The sequence below is a fragment of the Dufourea novaeangliae genome, unplaced genomic scaffold, assembly GCF_001272555.1.
Source record: "Dufourea novaeangliae isolate 0120121106 unplaced genomic scaffold, ASM127255v1 scaffold133, whole genome shotgun sequence".
Taxonomy (NCBI): domain Eukaryota; kingdom Metazoa; phylum Arthropoda; class Insecta; order Hymenoptera; family Halictidae; genus Dufourea; species Dufourea novaeangliae.
In genome coordinates, this window is record NW_015374011.1 from 787,689 (window position 1) to 803,470 (window position 15,782).

At 40.3% G+C, this 15,782-nt stretch overlaps 2 protein-coding genes across 2 annotated transcripts; both read left to right on the forward strand.

Moving 5' to 3' along the window:
* Nucleotides 1–1,755: 1,755 nt before the first annotated feature.
* Nucleotides 1,756–7,593, forward strand: LOC107188509 (neuropeptide CCHamide-1 receptor-like). The gene is made up of 7 exons (XM_015576811.1): nt 1,756–1,872; nt 1,915–2,115; nt 2,903–3,095; nt 3,919–4,052; nt 4,725–4,898; nt 5,394–5,644; nt 7,308–7,593. The coding sequence occupies exons 1-7, from the start codon at nt 1,756–1,758 to the stop codon at nt 7,591–7,593; spliced, it is 1,356 nt and encodes a 451-aa protein (XP_015432297.1).
* Nucleotides 7,594–9,657: 2,064 nt separating this feature from the next.
* Nucleotides 9,658–13,348, forward strand: LOC107188510 (protein NETWORKED 1A-like). Its single transcript, XM_015576812.1, is given in 6 exon segments — nt 9,658–9,669; nt 9,778–9,881; nt 10,848–11,018; nt 11,801–11,930; nt 12,500–12,807; nt 13,111–13,348. Coding segments are annotated over 6 exon segments (963 nt in total).
* Nucleotides 13,349–15,782: the final 2,434 nt, after the last annotated feature.

Below are 15,782 nucleotides of genomic sequence, written 5' to 3' on the forward strand. Positions count from 1 at the left end.
GGAAGGTACGGAAGTGTGCCCCTCCGATTTTAATGAAACTTCGTATGTCTGTTAAGCAGTCAAAAATAAGGTATACGTATTTTTTTTCATCGATTGTGGCACGACTTTAAGGGTTGAAACTACACCTCGAAGTTTCGATCCGAAATTCTTTTGTTATAAACAAATTATATTTTGGACAATTTATTAGCACGATATTATCCTACATAAAAAGCCGCAAACCTCGTTCATTAAAAATTTCCATGTACCTCCTCTTATTTTCGAGATAGTACTTTCGGGTCGAAACTTCCAGGGGTGGTTTCACCCCTTAAAGTCGCGTCTCAAGCGATGAAAAAAAATACGTATCCCGTATTTTTGACCGCTTAACAGACATACGAAGTTTCATGAAAATCGGAGGGGCATACTTCCGTGCATTTCCTTGTTAGATCCACTGCGAATACGCGCGTGCTTCAAACTTCAACCCGTGTTCGTCTCCCTGAAATTACAAGCGTTCTAGGCAGAGTGTTTCGCAGGCCAGGTGGTGTATCGCGGGGCAGCCACGATTGAAAAAGAAATACGATAAAAATCCTCGAGGCTTGGCTAACGAGGTCACGTAGTTACTCCGCGCTAGCCCCTTGGTATTTTTTACGGCGGGAAAACGGCGGCACTCTCGCTCGTCTTTTTTGTGTGTATGTGTGTGGCGAAACTTATTGATGACGGTTTCGCTCGATACACAACCGCCAGGCAAAACGGAAGTCTCATTAAGTCGGCTCGGGGCGAAACCCGCCCAAAGAATCGTCCCTCCGCGGTCCCTGTCAATTATCCAAGGAGACGCACCCCCTTAGTCGTTTCACAGGGGAATCTGCTTTCAGTCTTCTCGACTTTCTCTATACTATCATGACTATTCTCGGATCGTATCGATTCATTTATCGAGCGTTTCTTCTGGAGTTCGTTCTTAAGATATGATTCTGATGGAATATTAACTCTTACGGGCGAATACAGTAAATACTCGATTAGTGTTTGAAGGTACAGTTCTGATGTCATCATTACTGGGAGCTTGACTTGTTGCACGAGTAATTCCACTAATGATGTCAATAACGTCGCAATATTCAGTGCTGAAGAATCTCCGAACACTCATGGGTGGTTTACTGTATTCCTTGGAAAACATATGGTTCGTTTTTATTTTACTCACAATATATATGGACTGAAAATTTTAATCTGGTAATAGTGAAACTTGTCACAGTCAAATGTTAATCCAGTAGAACCTAACGCGTGTTCTCACGCCACCGATACCTCGAAGAGGTCACGGAAAGAAAATAGAAGAACCCTATAACAATCCTGGCAAATAGCAACGATCAGTCGGGGTATACCTATCTAAGAGGTCACAGAAAGAAAATAGAAGAACCCTATAACAATCCTGGCAAATAGCAACGATCAGTCGGGGTATACCTTGGGTTAGAAGGGGCGTTACAAATATCCCCATGGCTCGGTTGTGGAATCGTTTTCCGTTGAACGAACCTTCACGAATTATTTCCCCATTTACTACCATTCCATCCCATTTGCCCGACACCATCGCCTTCACCCGCTAACTCGGCTACTTTTCTAATTCACAGCGACGAAAGTTCCACCCTGAAGAACCGAACTCCCTTGGATTAACTGCTGGGAGACAACGATCAAGATGTGAAAACGGCAGGAACTTTTTCTTTTTTTCCTTTCCTTTTTGTATCCTTGGATCGACAAAGGGGAGGTGGGTCAGAGGTCTAAAAAGAACACAAGAAAATGTTCAAGTCACGCACCACCGTTTCGCCTACGTTCACGGTATCATGGGCGACTACCACGTCGTCGTCGATACTACGCGCCACGTCGGGTATACCGATCACCACGCATTACACCAGCGTCGGTTCCGTTTACGGGATGATCGATGAAACGTTGCCGAAGAACGACGAACAACAGGAGGAACTCGAGTACACCCCGTACGAGGATCGACCGGAAACGTACATAGTGCCGATCGTGTTTCTGCTGATACTACTGATCGGGCTGACCGGAAACGGTGTACTGGCGTTAACTATACTGCGGCACAGTAACATGAGGAACGTTCCGAATATTTATGTCTTTTCGCTGGCGCTCGGAGACCTGCTGGCACGTATTCATTGTTATTACTACTACACGTGAATGATCCATTGTCTCTCGGGATTCTATTAAATTCTTTTTTCCTGGGCTGTTTTATCGTCGATTTTATGACGATCCTGTACGGGTCGAACGAATATGGAGCCATTTTTTTAAACTCTCGATAGGATCCGTGGAGCTTTTTTGAAAAGGCTTCTTGAATATTTGTCTGGATAGTATGTTTTTGGAAGCTGTCCTTTTATTCGAAACGGAGGTATATTGAAGATCTTGTTGAAGAGATAAAAGGGAGGAGAGTACATTTTGTTCATAGTTACAGGAACAGGAAAGGTATTACTAGATTGCGGAAGTTTACGCGAATTCACGATTACTGATATTTGTATCTAAAAACTAAAGTGAACAGTTTTTGAAATATCAGTAAATTTTATGTACATCTAAATTCTTCCGATTAAAATGAAATCAAGATTTCTAATCTTAGATTCCTCTAGATTTCTAAGGTACGGATTCAGGTACGGATAAAGATATGAAAATAATTCAACATTACGAAAACCTATCTTTCATCGTATTTTCCAAGTCAAGAAACATTATAAATACATAAAAATCCGCAGCCCAGAAATCACCTGTCGATTACGCTCCCTTAGAGAATTCTGTTGTAGACGTTCGTGAATCGAATAGTTATCGATTTTTCGTGGCCTCTGACGACTTTACTGCTTCGCGAATATATATTCGGAATGATCTAAAATTACCACGGCCAACCCACGCGATCGTTTCTCTGAGACTTCTGTCGAACGTTACGCTGCAGGTGATAATGACATCGGTTCCGTTCACCTTCACCGTCTACATTCTGGACTCGTGGCCTTTCGGGCTGGTGCTCTGCAAGGTCTCCGAGTCCGTCAAGGATATATCCGTTGGAGTCTCCGTGTTCACGTTGACGGCCCTCTCAGCGGACCGTTTCTTCGCCATCGTCGATCCAATGAGGAAACTCCACACGACGGGTACAGGTTACGACCCTTCACGTCACTTTCTAAAAATTACACACCCCAAATTCTTGGTAACAATCAGCCAGATAACGAGCGTGAACCATACAGTGAGTCACACATTTCTTCACATACTTCTGCAATAACAATTAGGTGTAAAAACTTTTACGGAACTCCGTTTACATATTCTCCTTATCATTACATTTATCATCATTTTCTGATAAATTGTTCTTAATTTTCAAATAGAATTCCCATTTTCGTAAATACATTTGATCAAATAGAAGACGTTCCGTGAACAAAATTGCGAGTCACTATAGGCAAAAATCTTTTTCAAAAAGCTTTTTTAACATTGGACCAAGAGACTTGATATGTTAAATAAATTTCGAAAAAACTGCAATTGATTGGAATCGTAAAGAAAATAGTGAAGGTCGCTTTTTACAACTTTTTTTTATCTGAGAGTGTAATAAACATTTAATAAATACATTCCGAAGATTTATGTTAGTTGTATACATGCTGATATTAACGAGAAGTCGGATGAGCGTTCGGGTAAAGGGTTAATCTTTGGGCGACATTCGAAAGTACAATATAGATTTCTGAAGTATAGATTCATTGGAATTACACTAAAACTCAATGGAATCTGAAAAACTTGTCCACAAATTGGCCATTCCAATCGAGAGTCATGTATTGATGACTCAAAGCTTCGCTTTATCCAAGCGCGAAAAGCTTTGAATATGGTAATTCCCTTCGAAACCACTCCAAACATTTCCGTAAAAAGGAAATACGAAGCAGCACTGTAACCGTCTGGAGTCTCGATTACCTTTTTTCTTTTTTATCGTCGAAGGTACAGGAAGAAGAGCCACACGGTTTACAATGATCGTCGCCGCAATGATTTGGCTGCTGGCCATTATGTGCGCAATTCCAGCCTCCTTTTCCTATATCAAAGACTTCCGTGTGAACAAGAACGTGAGCTTTCACGTGAGTTCAACTGCAATATCTCTATGAGAATCGTTTTATTACCCGAGTTTTCATAATCTTATAGATATCGACATTGTCTCGTGATCTACCAATTATCTGCGTTAACCCTTTTGTTCCCACTGTAGCTAGATATTATAAATTACGAAATGAAATATTAGTATCCTGTATTTTTTCATATCTCTGAGTGTATTACATTTTTTTGTAGTCTTCTGTCCAGAGTGTATTAAGTCCACTGTTTTAAAATATGACATTCCACATGTTTCTTGTAACAAATAGTTTACTCTTTTTATTCTTACTAGATTTTAATATGAGTACATAATGTGGTCTACAAATGGTATTAAGTTCATATTCCTAAAACAGTGTAAATGTAAAGTTCATCACATAGGGGAATTAATGCAAATTTCACCATTTCCACATATAGAGACTTATCTAAAATCCTTTTAATAGTTTCAATTCTTACAGAACGTTTCCAAAGTTACAAGATTTTCACACCTTTGATTTGCTCTCCTCTAAAGTTCAACAAGTGTGACTTAATATAGTCTGGTCCAGATTTAGAAGTTTATCGATAAAATAAGGCACGATTGTCCCTTGTTTCTTCGTAATCGTTAAATTAGTTGGGAATGAAAGGGTTAAAAATAGACAGATTTCACAAATGAATCGCTGTTCTTCAAGGTCTGTTACCCTTTCCCGAAAGAATTCGGCCCGAATTATCCGTCAACGATCCTAGTCTGTCGTTTCTTCATATACTACGTGATCCCACTGAGCATCATCGCCGTTTTCTACATCCTGATGGCGAGACACCTGATGCACAGTACGAGGAACATTCCAGGGGAGATGCAAGGTCAGGTGAGTGGAAGGAAAAAGGCAACGAACATAGTTTCCCCCCACTCGAGGAATCTTCGTTGTACAGAGCTTAAAAGCAGAATATCTCTCGTGAGTTTCTCACTTTCTCCAACTGTCGCGCGTAATCCCATTAAACTCGATCGAAGGAAGTATCAACACTTTAAGGGAAAGCATCCACTCGCTCTTGAGAAACAAGCTTATCGATTCTTAGCGTTGCTCTCGAGTTTCGTAAGTGGACCACCCCCTGTACCTGTTGAAGAGGGGTTGCTCGTGATTTATTAGAAAAGAATACGGGCTATTCGGAGCAGACGTTCCTTGGAAAGTTCGGGGTAGAGAGAAGTCGAAGTTTCGGTCTCCCAACTCACGCAGAAAGAATTATAACTCGACCGAAAGAGACCTTACGAAGTAAGGACGAGGAGGAACACTGTTTTCTTTTGACGAACTTCTCGTCTTTTACGTAACTTCGACCGGCGTTCTTTTTTGCTTTCTGAGTTTCAGGTGAAGCAAGTGAAGGCCCGTAAAAAAGTGGCCAAGATGGTTATGGCGTTCGTGATAGTGTTCGCCGTATGCTTCTTTCCGCAACACGTTTTCATGCTTTGGTTCTACATACATCCGACCGCCCAGAAGGATTACAACGCGTTCTGGCATTGTTTCCGGATCCTAGGCTTTTGTCTGGCGTTCATCAACAGCTGCATCAATCCGATCGCGCTGTATTGCGTCAGCGGGACGTTCAGAAAGTACTTTGACAGGTGATTAAACGAAAAATTACTTCTTATTTTTCACTGTTATTAACCCTTTAAGGCCCAGGCACTTGAATCGTTATTTGAAAATTATGAGTTTGGTTATTTTTTATTTTAAAGTCTGTATCATCGATATTAATCAGTCCTATTCTTCTTAATTTTTTTCTTCTTCTATTTATTTGTGGAGATCTAATTCACATGAGTGAAACTACCGATCCTTGTTACCAAAGGTGAAATATTAATCGGTGGGAGAATTTGACGCAGTTTTAAAGTGAAACATTGTGTGTATCTGACAAAACTTGGCAGCTATTTGACACCTGGCAGACAACCGGTGATCTGACCTATTTCCACGAATTCGAGCAAGAACGATAAAAAAACGAAAATTGTCGATTAACTGGCGCCGTATTTATCACTCCGTGATGTAACAGGGCTGGAATCAATTTACAATACATATTCTACCTTCGACCTTGATCCCACTTCGAAACTAAAAAACTGGTTTCGGAACCATTGATTGGATATTTGGCAGTAACTAGTCATAAGTAGATCATTAACCCCTTTAGTGCCTTAAAGCCGATACACCGGCTTTGTGAGTTTTCCGAAAAATATTTTCCGCTGATATATTGGCTTTCTATTTTTAATATAATTTAAACATATTTAATCACACTTGATTTTTTTTAAAATTAGTTTATGCAGTGGTACATACGTTCACTGCATAGGAATAACACAATTTTTTTTTAAGTAAATATATCTTTATTTTTAAAAGAAATATGTTAATTTCAATAGAGACCTAAAAAATCGCATATTCTTCAAGGTATTTTTGGACGGTACAAAACTTATAAGGTACTGCAAGGGTTAAATACAGAGTGTCTTTTAACTTATGGGTCTATTGTCTGGGATTCAAACGTTAAATACAGAAACTGGGACAGTGGTTTGTGAACAGGTTCCGAGCTAATTCTGCTCATTAGTAACAAACTCGATCGTTTTCACGTTGCATTTTATTACGCCACAAAGTACACATTATGAATGTTACAGGTACCAACATGGTATAGTCTTCAAAATACAGTGGGGTATGTTAGAACGAACTAATTGGTTCTAAAACCTCATTTGTGGTAGCGTTTGCATTGAAATATTGTATATAAATTCCCAAACTATAAGCTCTAATACTTTTCTCGACAATGTTATTAACAGATTCGTATTGTCAGTTGTATCTGTACCATGGCAATGAAAGCTTGCATTCGTTATAACTAGACAGTGGAACTTCATGCAAAATAACATTTTTTCAAGCCATTTGTAAAGTTCAGTGCTGAGAAACCCTCGGACACTCATCGAGGAATAACTGTATACTGAATTTTAGACAATCAGATACTCGATAAATGCATAAAATCCGCAGTCTTAAAAGCTGTCCGCTGTATCATAGCCCTTTTTACAGACTCCTCTCGATTATTGTCTGGCTGGTTCTACACGATTATTGTCCCAGGTATTATTCCCACCACTGGGCTGGATCTTGTCAAGTGCATACTTTGTTACCCCTCCTTTTCTTCCAAGGCTCAAGCTTCGGGCAAAAATGAATTTACAAGGGTCTGAAGCATTTCTCCCTACACGATTATTGTCCCAGCGCGGACTCAAGTTAGGGACGATAATCGAGAGAAGTCTATGATTTTTCTCCACGCAGGTATCTGCTCTGTTGCATCCCAAGGAGGATTCACCGACGAAATCGTGGGTCATCCGATCTGAGCTCCCGCGGTCGAGGGCAAAGTTTCTCGATGGTCAGCTCCAGACGGTACATGGGCGACTCTCGACGTGGTCAACGAAGCGTCATGCACATGTCCATTCTGGGTAACGACGTTAGGACCAGCATCCCGATCAAGGAACAGGAGACGACCATCAGTTTGACAGCTTGCCCGAACGGCGTCGAGGAAGCTCTCAGAAGTCATCGAAATTCCGCGACGGAACAGTAAATTAACCGTTCCAGCCCGAAGGACTGAATTATTCAGCCGTGATCGAACACTCAGTGACCCACGGTATTGTGTTTTTTCTGGTCCTTTTCGTGAAACGACGCGTCCACGTCGATGTGACAAGTGTTGGAGATACAAATTCTCTTTCATGAAAATCTTCAGAGACAAATGGTGTTAATCATCGCAAAGCTGTCGGTTTGTAGTCTCATCCGCGAACGATGGAATCCGAGAGAATGTTTCCACACGAGCGTTTAAGGGGCTATGCTAGTGTGACGATTTCAGAAAATCGGATTTTCCTTTTTTGCAATTTGCAATAATTTTTTGAGGAAGAGGAAGGTGGTTTACATGGCCCAGAATAGGTGATTAGCTGCAAGTATGAAACATTTCTCTTTTTATGCTCTAAAACAGTACTTGAAACTTTCGGCCATGATAACTTAAAAACTAATTGACCGATTTAGTTCAAACTTGGCATACCTGTTCATCAGATGTGTCATTAATTAAATATATATTATTCAAATCGATAAGTCCAATAGTTATTCTTTAAAAAATTCCCAAAAATTGCCTTGTTATATAGCCGTCACACTAGCATAGACCCTTAATGGACGACGAAAACGGAAGCAATATTGTAAATTGCCGATGGTAGTTGCAATCTTCCGCAGTGAAGTCTGGCTCATGCATACGTACGCATTCGTAGCACGCCGATTTTCTGAATAAAGTTCGAAATACCCCGACTAGATCTCAATTGCTGTACTACTGCTGCATCTGTATTCGTAAATTTCCTCGCATCATTCGATTATACCGATGGTCCCGTTGCAACTCCGTGAAGAATCGACGAAACGTCTCCTAGTATTGAACTTTCCACTTGGTAATTCGATTTTGAACTCGATTTTATTCACGCCACGTGACGCTGTTCGTCCATCACCGTTTGCGTTCATTATAATCTCGACCCCCTGGGTAGTATCGTTCGATCGAGAATTTAATATCGGCCGGGGCTGATTCCCAGTCGATCGAGAAACGCCCCGTAGCGTCTCGATTGTAACGTTTCGATCGGCGGGAGACCACAAATGTCATTTTAAACCGCGATATAAATCCAACTTCACGACGCAAGGTTCCAGGAGCCAACCACAGACTTTTATATTATATACTAGACTGCTGACTCCCCAAATTTTGCTTATACTGGGTGAAAGGAAAAAAAGGTTCGTAATTTTTGGGATAGATAGTACCTTCCGAATGATTACACAAAGTATTAATACTCGTGGGTCGAGAAATTAATATTTTCTAAGTTATACAATTTTTTTGTTTCGCTCAAGACCGACTTCCTTGCTTCGGGACCTATCGTACCGTATGGGAACATTGAATTATCTCATCATTTCTTCTTTTCCTGACAATACAAGGTTTTCTACAATTTTTATTAGTAGTTAAACCATTTCTTCATAGCTTCATTCTGTATAAAATGTCCTCATAACAGAATGTACTAAAGTATGTACTAATAACAATTAATTTAAATATATTTCTGTATATATTTTTCTGTGGATTCTTTAGTATTTAATTTTTGAGGATATTTTATATAAGCTAGCAGTCTAGTATATAGAAGTCTGTGTCAAGTATACGATTTTTTATATGAGGAAGTTATCTTTTAATTTCTTTTTTATATTAGGGGTTTTTATATGTTAATATTAATGCATATATAACATTAAATTTTATTGGAATGTTTATTTTGCTACGTTTTGCAAATCAGGGGACGCTATAAATGCATAAACATCCGCTGTCTAGTTATCAGTCTAGTATATAATAACAGTTTGTGAAGCCAACACGCGCAGTGTTCCCCGGACAGCCGAGAATCGCGTTCTCCGTCCAGGGATTTTCTCGGTTGTGTGTATGCAGGGCGTCTCTCGTCAACGTGTGGACGATCGAGCCTAGAGTTCTCCACGACTTTTGACCTTCTGCATCGTAACCACTTTCCGGTTCTACGATCGTCTGGGGACCGACCGCCACCGCCGGAGATGTCTGCAGAGGCATGTATTCAAACGACTACGACAACGGCGCGCTTATGAATTCCTATATTAGATGGAGCAAAAGGTAGATGTCACTTTCACTTTATATTCCTCTTTCCTTTTGTTCTCCCCCTCTTTCCGTATCATTTACCCTCCTCCCCGCTGCCTGTGACTTTTCGTGTTGACGGGGAAGAAAAACATCGTCCTCGAATCATTTTCTGTGCAGACTGGCGAAACTCCATCAGGATACCCTGCGAATCTACCGGGAGAACGAGCAGATGCATCGGAACGATGAAGGTCCGTGGTGGAATTCGACTAATTTCAGCCGGTAGCTAGGTTAAGTTTTTTTCTATCAAGCGATATTTAAAAAAATTTTAGATCGAAGTGTATAAGGATCCTCTGAAGATAGGATTGTGACCAGAGTTGGGCAGAATTTTATTTGTTTAATACACAGCGACAAGCAGCAGTATCTAAGGGCGTTGTTCTGAGCTTTAAACGGTTAATGAGATTAAATAATTGTTCGACAAATGTCGATTTATTCGTGAAGAAGTATTATTTTATTATACAAATCGAAATTTCCACGTTTAAACAATTAAAAATGAAATACTTTTTTTTATGTTTCATTCGTTATTCGAAACTTGTTTTCTAGATAATAGCATTTTAATGATGCATACAATTTGATTTCATTGTATCTTATTTTTCTGTGATATTAAGATGGCCTCGAGGTTTTTCTGGGTCAATGCATCTTTGTTTTCATACCATCATGCTATAGTATCAAGTATGATATTATGGTACCAAATATGGTATTAAAAAATAATGCATTGATCTTGAAAAAAACTCAAGCTCACCTTGACAACTTAAAAAAATAACACATATACAAAATCAAATTGCATCCATTCGATGCATCCCTTAAAATGCTATATAATTCATTAAAACGTTTTCTGATACAACCATTAGGTAACGAATTATTTAAAGCTAATTTCCAGTTCACTCCGTTATATTCCCACAAAAAATTTCGCAAAGATCCCTATAATTTCCTTTAATTATCCCTATAATTAACCTCTTAATCTCCATATTCACAAATCGGATAATCGACTCCCCTTAATTATTTCAATACTCGCCGCGAAAGCCACCAAGATTAAGAATAAAAATCGATACATTTTAAAAGTTCCCCTTAAACGTACATCCCCTACGGGCTCTATACGAGCCACCGTCAGTTCGGTTCCGGCATAAAATGTTTGTAACTGTTTAATCTTCGAGCAGAGAAACGATCTCGACAGAGAGCCAGGAAGTAAAAGCCGAGGAGGAACGGTGCACAAAATGCCGTGGCGAGTCGGCCGAGGCGGACGAGAACGCGGCCACGTTCCCTCATATTCAGGATCTCTGTCCTGCGGACAGGAGAAGGATCGCTCAGCTGGTTAAGCAGTTGATTAAGTAAGGTCCTCCTCTCCCCCGCAAACGTCGTAATTAATACCGTCCACGGGAACAATTTCATTCACCTGGCTCCTTCCCCTCGATTCCCCACAAAAATAAAACCTGAAGTTCTTTCAACTTCTTCGCTCATTCAAAGCTCCCCAGTTTAAGTCATTCGATTAGTTTCGGTGTTCTCGGTTTCAACCGGGGATTTATTATACGAAACGAGTTAGCGTATTCTGTGCAACAGCTATTAAAACTTTCGACCCCGCAATTTCTGCTGGCAAGCTAAGCCCCAACGGGAACGATTCCCATTGGCCGATTTCACGGAAAAGGATTACCTATTCGAGATTGTTCTTCGACGTTCTGCCTATCAGCAGTGGTGGAGGCGATTGCCTCGATTTCGATTAAGATAATGGACGTATAATCGTCTCGCATACGGTTTCTTCGCAATTCTAAGCGTTGTTTGAGGCGGAAACAATGGGAAGCAAAGTCTACGACACTAGGAGGATCTCACGGATTCGAAGATGTAACCGTATGGAGACACGTTTCGCGAATTGCGTATAATAAACTGTTGCCCAGTGTCACGTAACTTTGTCTGGTACAGAAAATCACGCTCAGTGACTTTTGCTCGCAACGGCGGCAAGAGGAAAATAAATTGAGCTCGTGTTGCCGCTTTTCCCCCCCTCCCCTGAAAGCTTGGTGTATGAAATTGCGCGCAACTTTCGTCATTTACCCCACGGGTATTCCCAGTTCGAGGGTGAATCCATGGTGAACCTGAAGTAACTCTGGTTTTCACGCAGATGCACGAAGGAGGTGCACGACGCCAAATCGGAGCTGGTTGTCAGCGAGTCCGAAAAAGAGGCGATGAGAACACAGTACCAGATATCGTTGGATCGTGGAGAAGCGGACAAGAAACAGCTGGAATTTCAAGTAATTTTGACTTTCTAACTGCACTATACAGGATTGAAAATTGCAATTAGTGAGAATGGAAAGCACTGTTGATTGTATTAGAAGAGTTATCGTTTATTGAGACTTCCATTATCGATGTACACCAGTTTAAGGATAGTAATATAAGATAATCATTTATAATTGTCATCCTTAATGCAAATACATTGACAGTATCAATTCGGAAAACATTATTATACAGGGTGAGTCAATAAGAAATACTATCGAAAATAACTTGTTACCTATTGATTGTAACAAAAAACGTTCTAATGAATTATGTAGCATTTTAATTTAATAGCCCAAAAACAAAATAAGATATAAAAAAAAATTAAATTGTATCCTTCGGATGAGTCCCTTACAATGCTATATAATTCATTAAAACGTTTTTGGATACAAACAATAGGTAACGATTTTTTATAGTACTTATTCTTGAGCCACCCTGAATGTTTTTTTTACTCGTATTCTGTTCGTTAAAATCGGCCTGGAGAAATCAGAGTAACGTAAATCGGATCAGTATTCACCTTTGTAATATCACGTTTCCCCGTTCCAATCAGTTGAACGAAGCTCGGACAGAGTCCACGGAGCTGAGGACTCGAATTTCACGAATGCTCGAACTGCTAACACGACAGATCACCGTGCAGGAAAAACAATTTCTCGAGCTCACCGAGACGGTGCGGGATCTCCTGCGAGAAAAGTCGCGACTCCAGGAGACTCTGCAGCAGAGGGAAACGGAATCCGACGTTCTAAGGGATAAATGTCAAAGAACAAAAGAGCTGCTTGAAGCAGAGAGACGGAAACGGGGAAGGGAACTCGAGGCGAAGATTCACCGGGCTTGTCAAACTGAGGAGATCGAGATAATAAGGTGAGAGAACATTAGAACAGAAAATGTAGACCACAAGAGTACGCAATCTTCGGTGTATACACATAACGGTAGAGATTGTAGGAAATAGTTCTGTTTCACGTAAAGTTAGTGATAAGTAAAGTTGCCTTCAACAGAAATTGAATCATTAAAAGAACATGAAACAATTTCTTAACATTTAACAAGTAGAATTTAACGAATTCTTGAGTGTTTTTCTGAGTATAGAGAAACTTATTACATTAAATAATTGTATAGTTATTGATGTATCTTTGTCATTGTTGTTGATTGTGTTTAATTGAATTTCAGCTCAGATAAAAAAAGTCTCAGAGAGGAAATCAGTAAGGATTCCATGTCCAGACATACACAGAATGTAAAAATCAAGAGTAAACATGATTTGGAAGAAACATCCACCGATGGGACGTTGTTGAGAGAACTCTTTTTTAGAAAACCGAACGTCGAGGAAAGCGGAACTTTGGATATCATTCCATTTCTGTCGGAACCAAGCCCACAATTGAAACGTTCTAATTCTCTTCTTCTTATTTAATGGACTACAGATATACCGCATCCCACCGCGCCCGAAATTCAGCATACCAGATAAATATAGGCATATAATATTATAAATTGTACACTTCCTCATAATAATTTTAATAAAAAACAATAAAGTAGTACCTATTCCCTCTTTGTACAAATATTATTGTAAGTATATTGTAAAATCTTAATTCTAAGTAGTATTTATGCTTACTTATAGTGAATTTATTGAAATCTTGTTATAAATATATTGTACAATCGTTTATTAAGTAGTATGTAAAGCAATTATTGCTAAATTTGCACAAATACTGTGGGATCGGGAACTCCATACCCAACAAAAAGGAGCAAAATAACATTAAGGAAAATAGGAGGGTTCCGTGGAGTAGTGGGTAGAGTCTCTGCTTTCGGCGCCGGGGGTCGTGAGTTCGAATCCCGCTTGGGCCCTCTCATTTTTCCAACGCTCCTACATTTGGGGGCTCGTCCGGGATGGCGGCATCTACGACCACACGAGGCGACAACGACGATGACGATGACGAAGAGAGAGGGGCATGTCTCCCAAAAAGTGAATAGTGGGGAGAATGTTACCCGAAAAAGACGAAGAGAGAGGGGCACGTCTCCCAGAAGTTGAAAAGTGGGAGAGTGTTACCAAAAAGACGAAGAGAAAAGACGTGCGCAGAAGACATTCGAGGGCGAATGTCAGCGCAGGATGGCCGAGTGTCGGGATCTTCATACCCAACAAAAAGGAGCAAAATAACATCTTGGGATCTGCAGCCAGCAGCAGCAGCCAGCAGCAGCAGCCAGCAGCAGGCTGCTGCTCGCTGCTGCTCGCTGCTGCTGGCTGCTGCTCGCTGCTGCTGGCTGCTGCTGGCTGCTGCTGGCTGCTGCTCGCTACTGCTGGCTGCTGCTGGCTGCTGCTGGCTGCTGCTGGCTGCTGCTGGCTGCTGCTGGATAAACATATCATGTTTACCTCCTTGCTTCCCTAGTGCTCTTCTACTTCATTTCTCCACCTGTTATTATCTTGCATCCTTTGTCCTGTCTCTACTGTCCGTTTCTCGTTCTTCTCTGGCTCCTTCTTTCTCTTCCTCCATAGCTTAATCTATTCACACCTTTCCTTCTCCCTCACAGTCCCCAATACCTCTCTTTCACATCACCACAGTACTTAATACTCCGCGTGTTCTGTGGTATCCGTTCCTCCTTCTGCACTCTGCTCCTTTTGTCTCAATCTAGCACCTGTTCGACATTGCCTCACATCCACAACTCATTATCGCTGTTCCCTTAATTCATTGAGCCACTATCTTTTTTCTTACTTCAATACTTCTAGTCAGACACCCCTTATGTTGCTATTTCCTTGTATCGTCTATCGAATCTCGCATTCTCTACCCTCTCCTCCCTTATCAATTTCCCCTTCTCATCATCTCTACATCTAACCTTTTTTAAGTTACTCATGTCAGCTCTTTCGTTTAGAGTTCTGCAATCACCAATGAAATATGAGTTTATTCTTTAATTATTAGGAATAAATAAAGGATGTTGGAATGAATGTATATGTAAATCGTGTAATGTATATGTTAACTATGAATATAATGTATCCTACCTTACTCATTCAAATGGTTGACTGTTAATGCCAGCGAGTGCTGATTACAAATAACATTATCGACATTTCCTGGCTAGTGATTCGAACGTTTCCGTGGATATCAATGGTGTAACATTTCGCTGTTACAGTTTCCGCAGCTATCTTTCGTGTAACATAATAGGAGCTTGTCTAATTATCGTATTGTCTCCATATTATTAAACGGGGGAAAGTGTACCATGGTACGATATCGAATTTCCCGACAGCGTTAATTATAGACTGTCACTATTCTCGATAAAGGATTCATACTTGGCTAGCTTTCTACATTCAAGCGTCAGTTTAACGAACATTTTTCCGATTCGTTGTACATTTCACCGGAATTTTATCGTGAAAGAATTCAACGTGACGTTAATGTAAAAGTCATTCGTACTAACCTGGTTAAGAAACATAAAAATACAATCGATTCAGGATAGTTGGGGGAGAAGAAACCACAAAATATCAAGTTGACTTCGGCCGAGCGAGTTAGCCGACCGTTTTGAAACTGTTGCATTTATTTACATCTGTGATTGCAAAGAAATATACATACGAAGCATCGTTGTAAACGTACTTTTTTCTCACCTCTTACTGTTTTTTTTTGTCGTCAAATTTTCTTCTTAGAACGTACATTAGCTTCTCCCTCGCGATACACGTGATCACAACTGGAAACGAACATTCGATTCATTCCTCACCGTTTCATTTCTCGTTCTCGCCGTTTCTTTTTTTTTTTTTTCAATTTTATATTGCATCGTCGAAGAGGGGCGCGCAGCCTTAAACTAAGTAATCGCCGGACAACTGTACCGTCGCGCTACTTGCCACTTATTATATTTTTCACTTTTTTTGGGAG

Coding starts and splice junctions, on each gene's coding strand:
- LOC107188509 (XM_015576811.1), top strand. CDS start 1,756: ATGTTCAAGTCACGCACCACCGTTTCGCCTACGTTCACGGTATCATGG. Junction 3,096..3,918: donor GAGGAAACTCCACACGACGG/GTACAGGTTACG, acceptor TTATCGTCGAAG/GTACAGGAAGAAGAGCCACA. Junction 4,899..5,393: donor CAGGGGAGATGCAAGGTCAG/GTGAGTGGAAGG, acceptor TCTGAGTTTCAG/GTGAAGCAAGTGAAGGCCCG.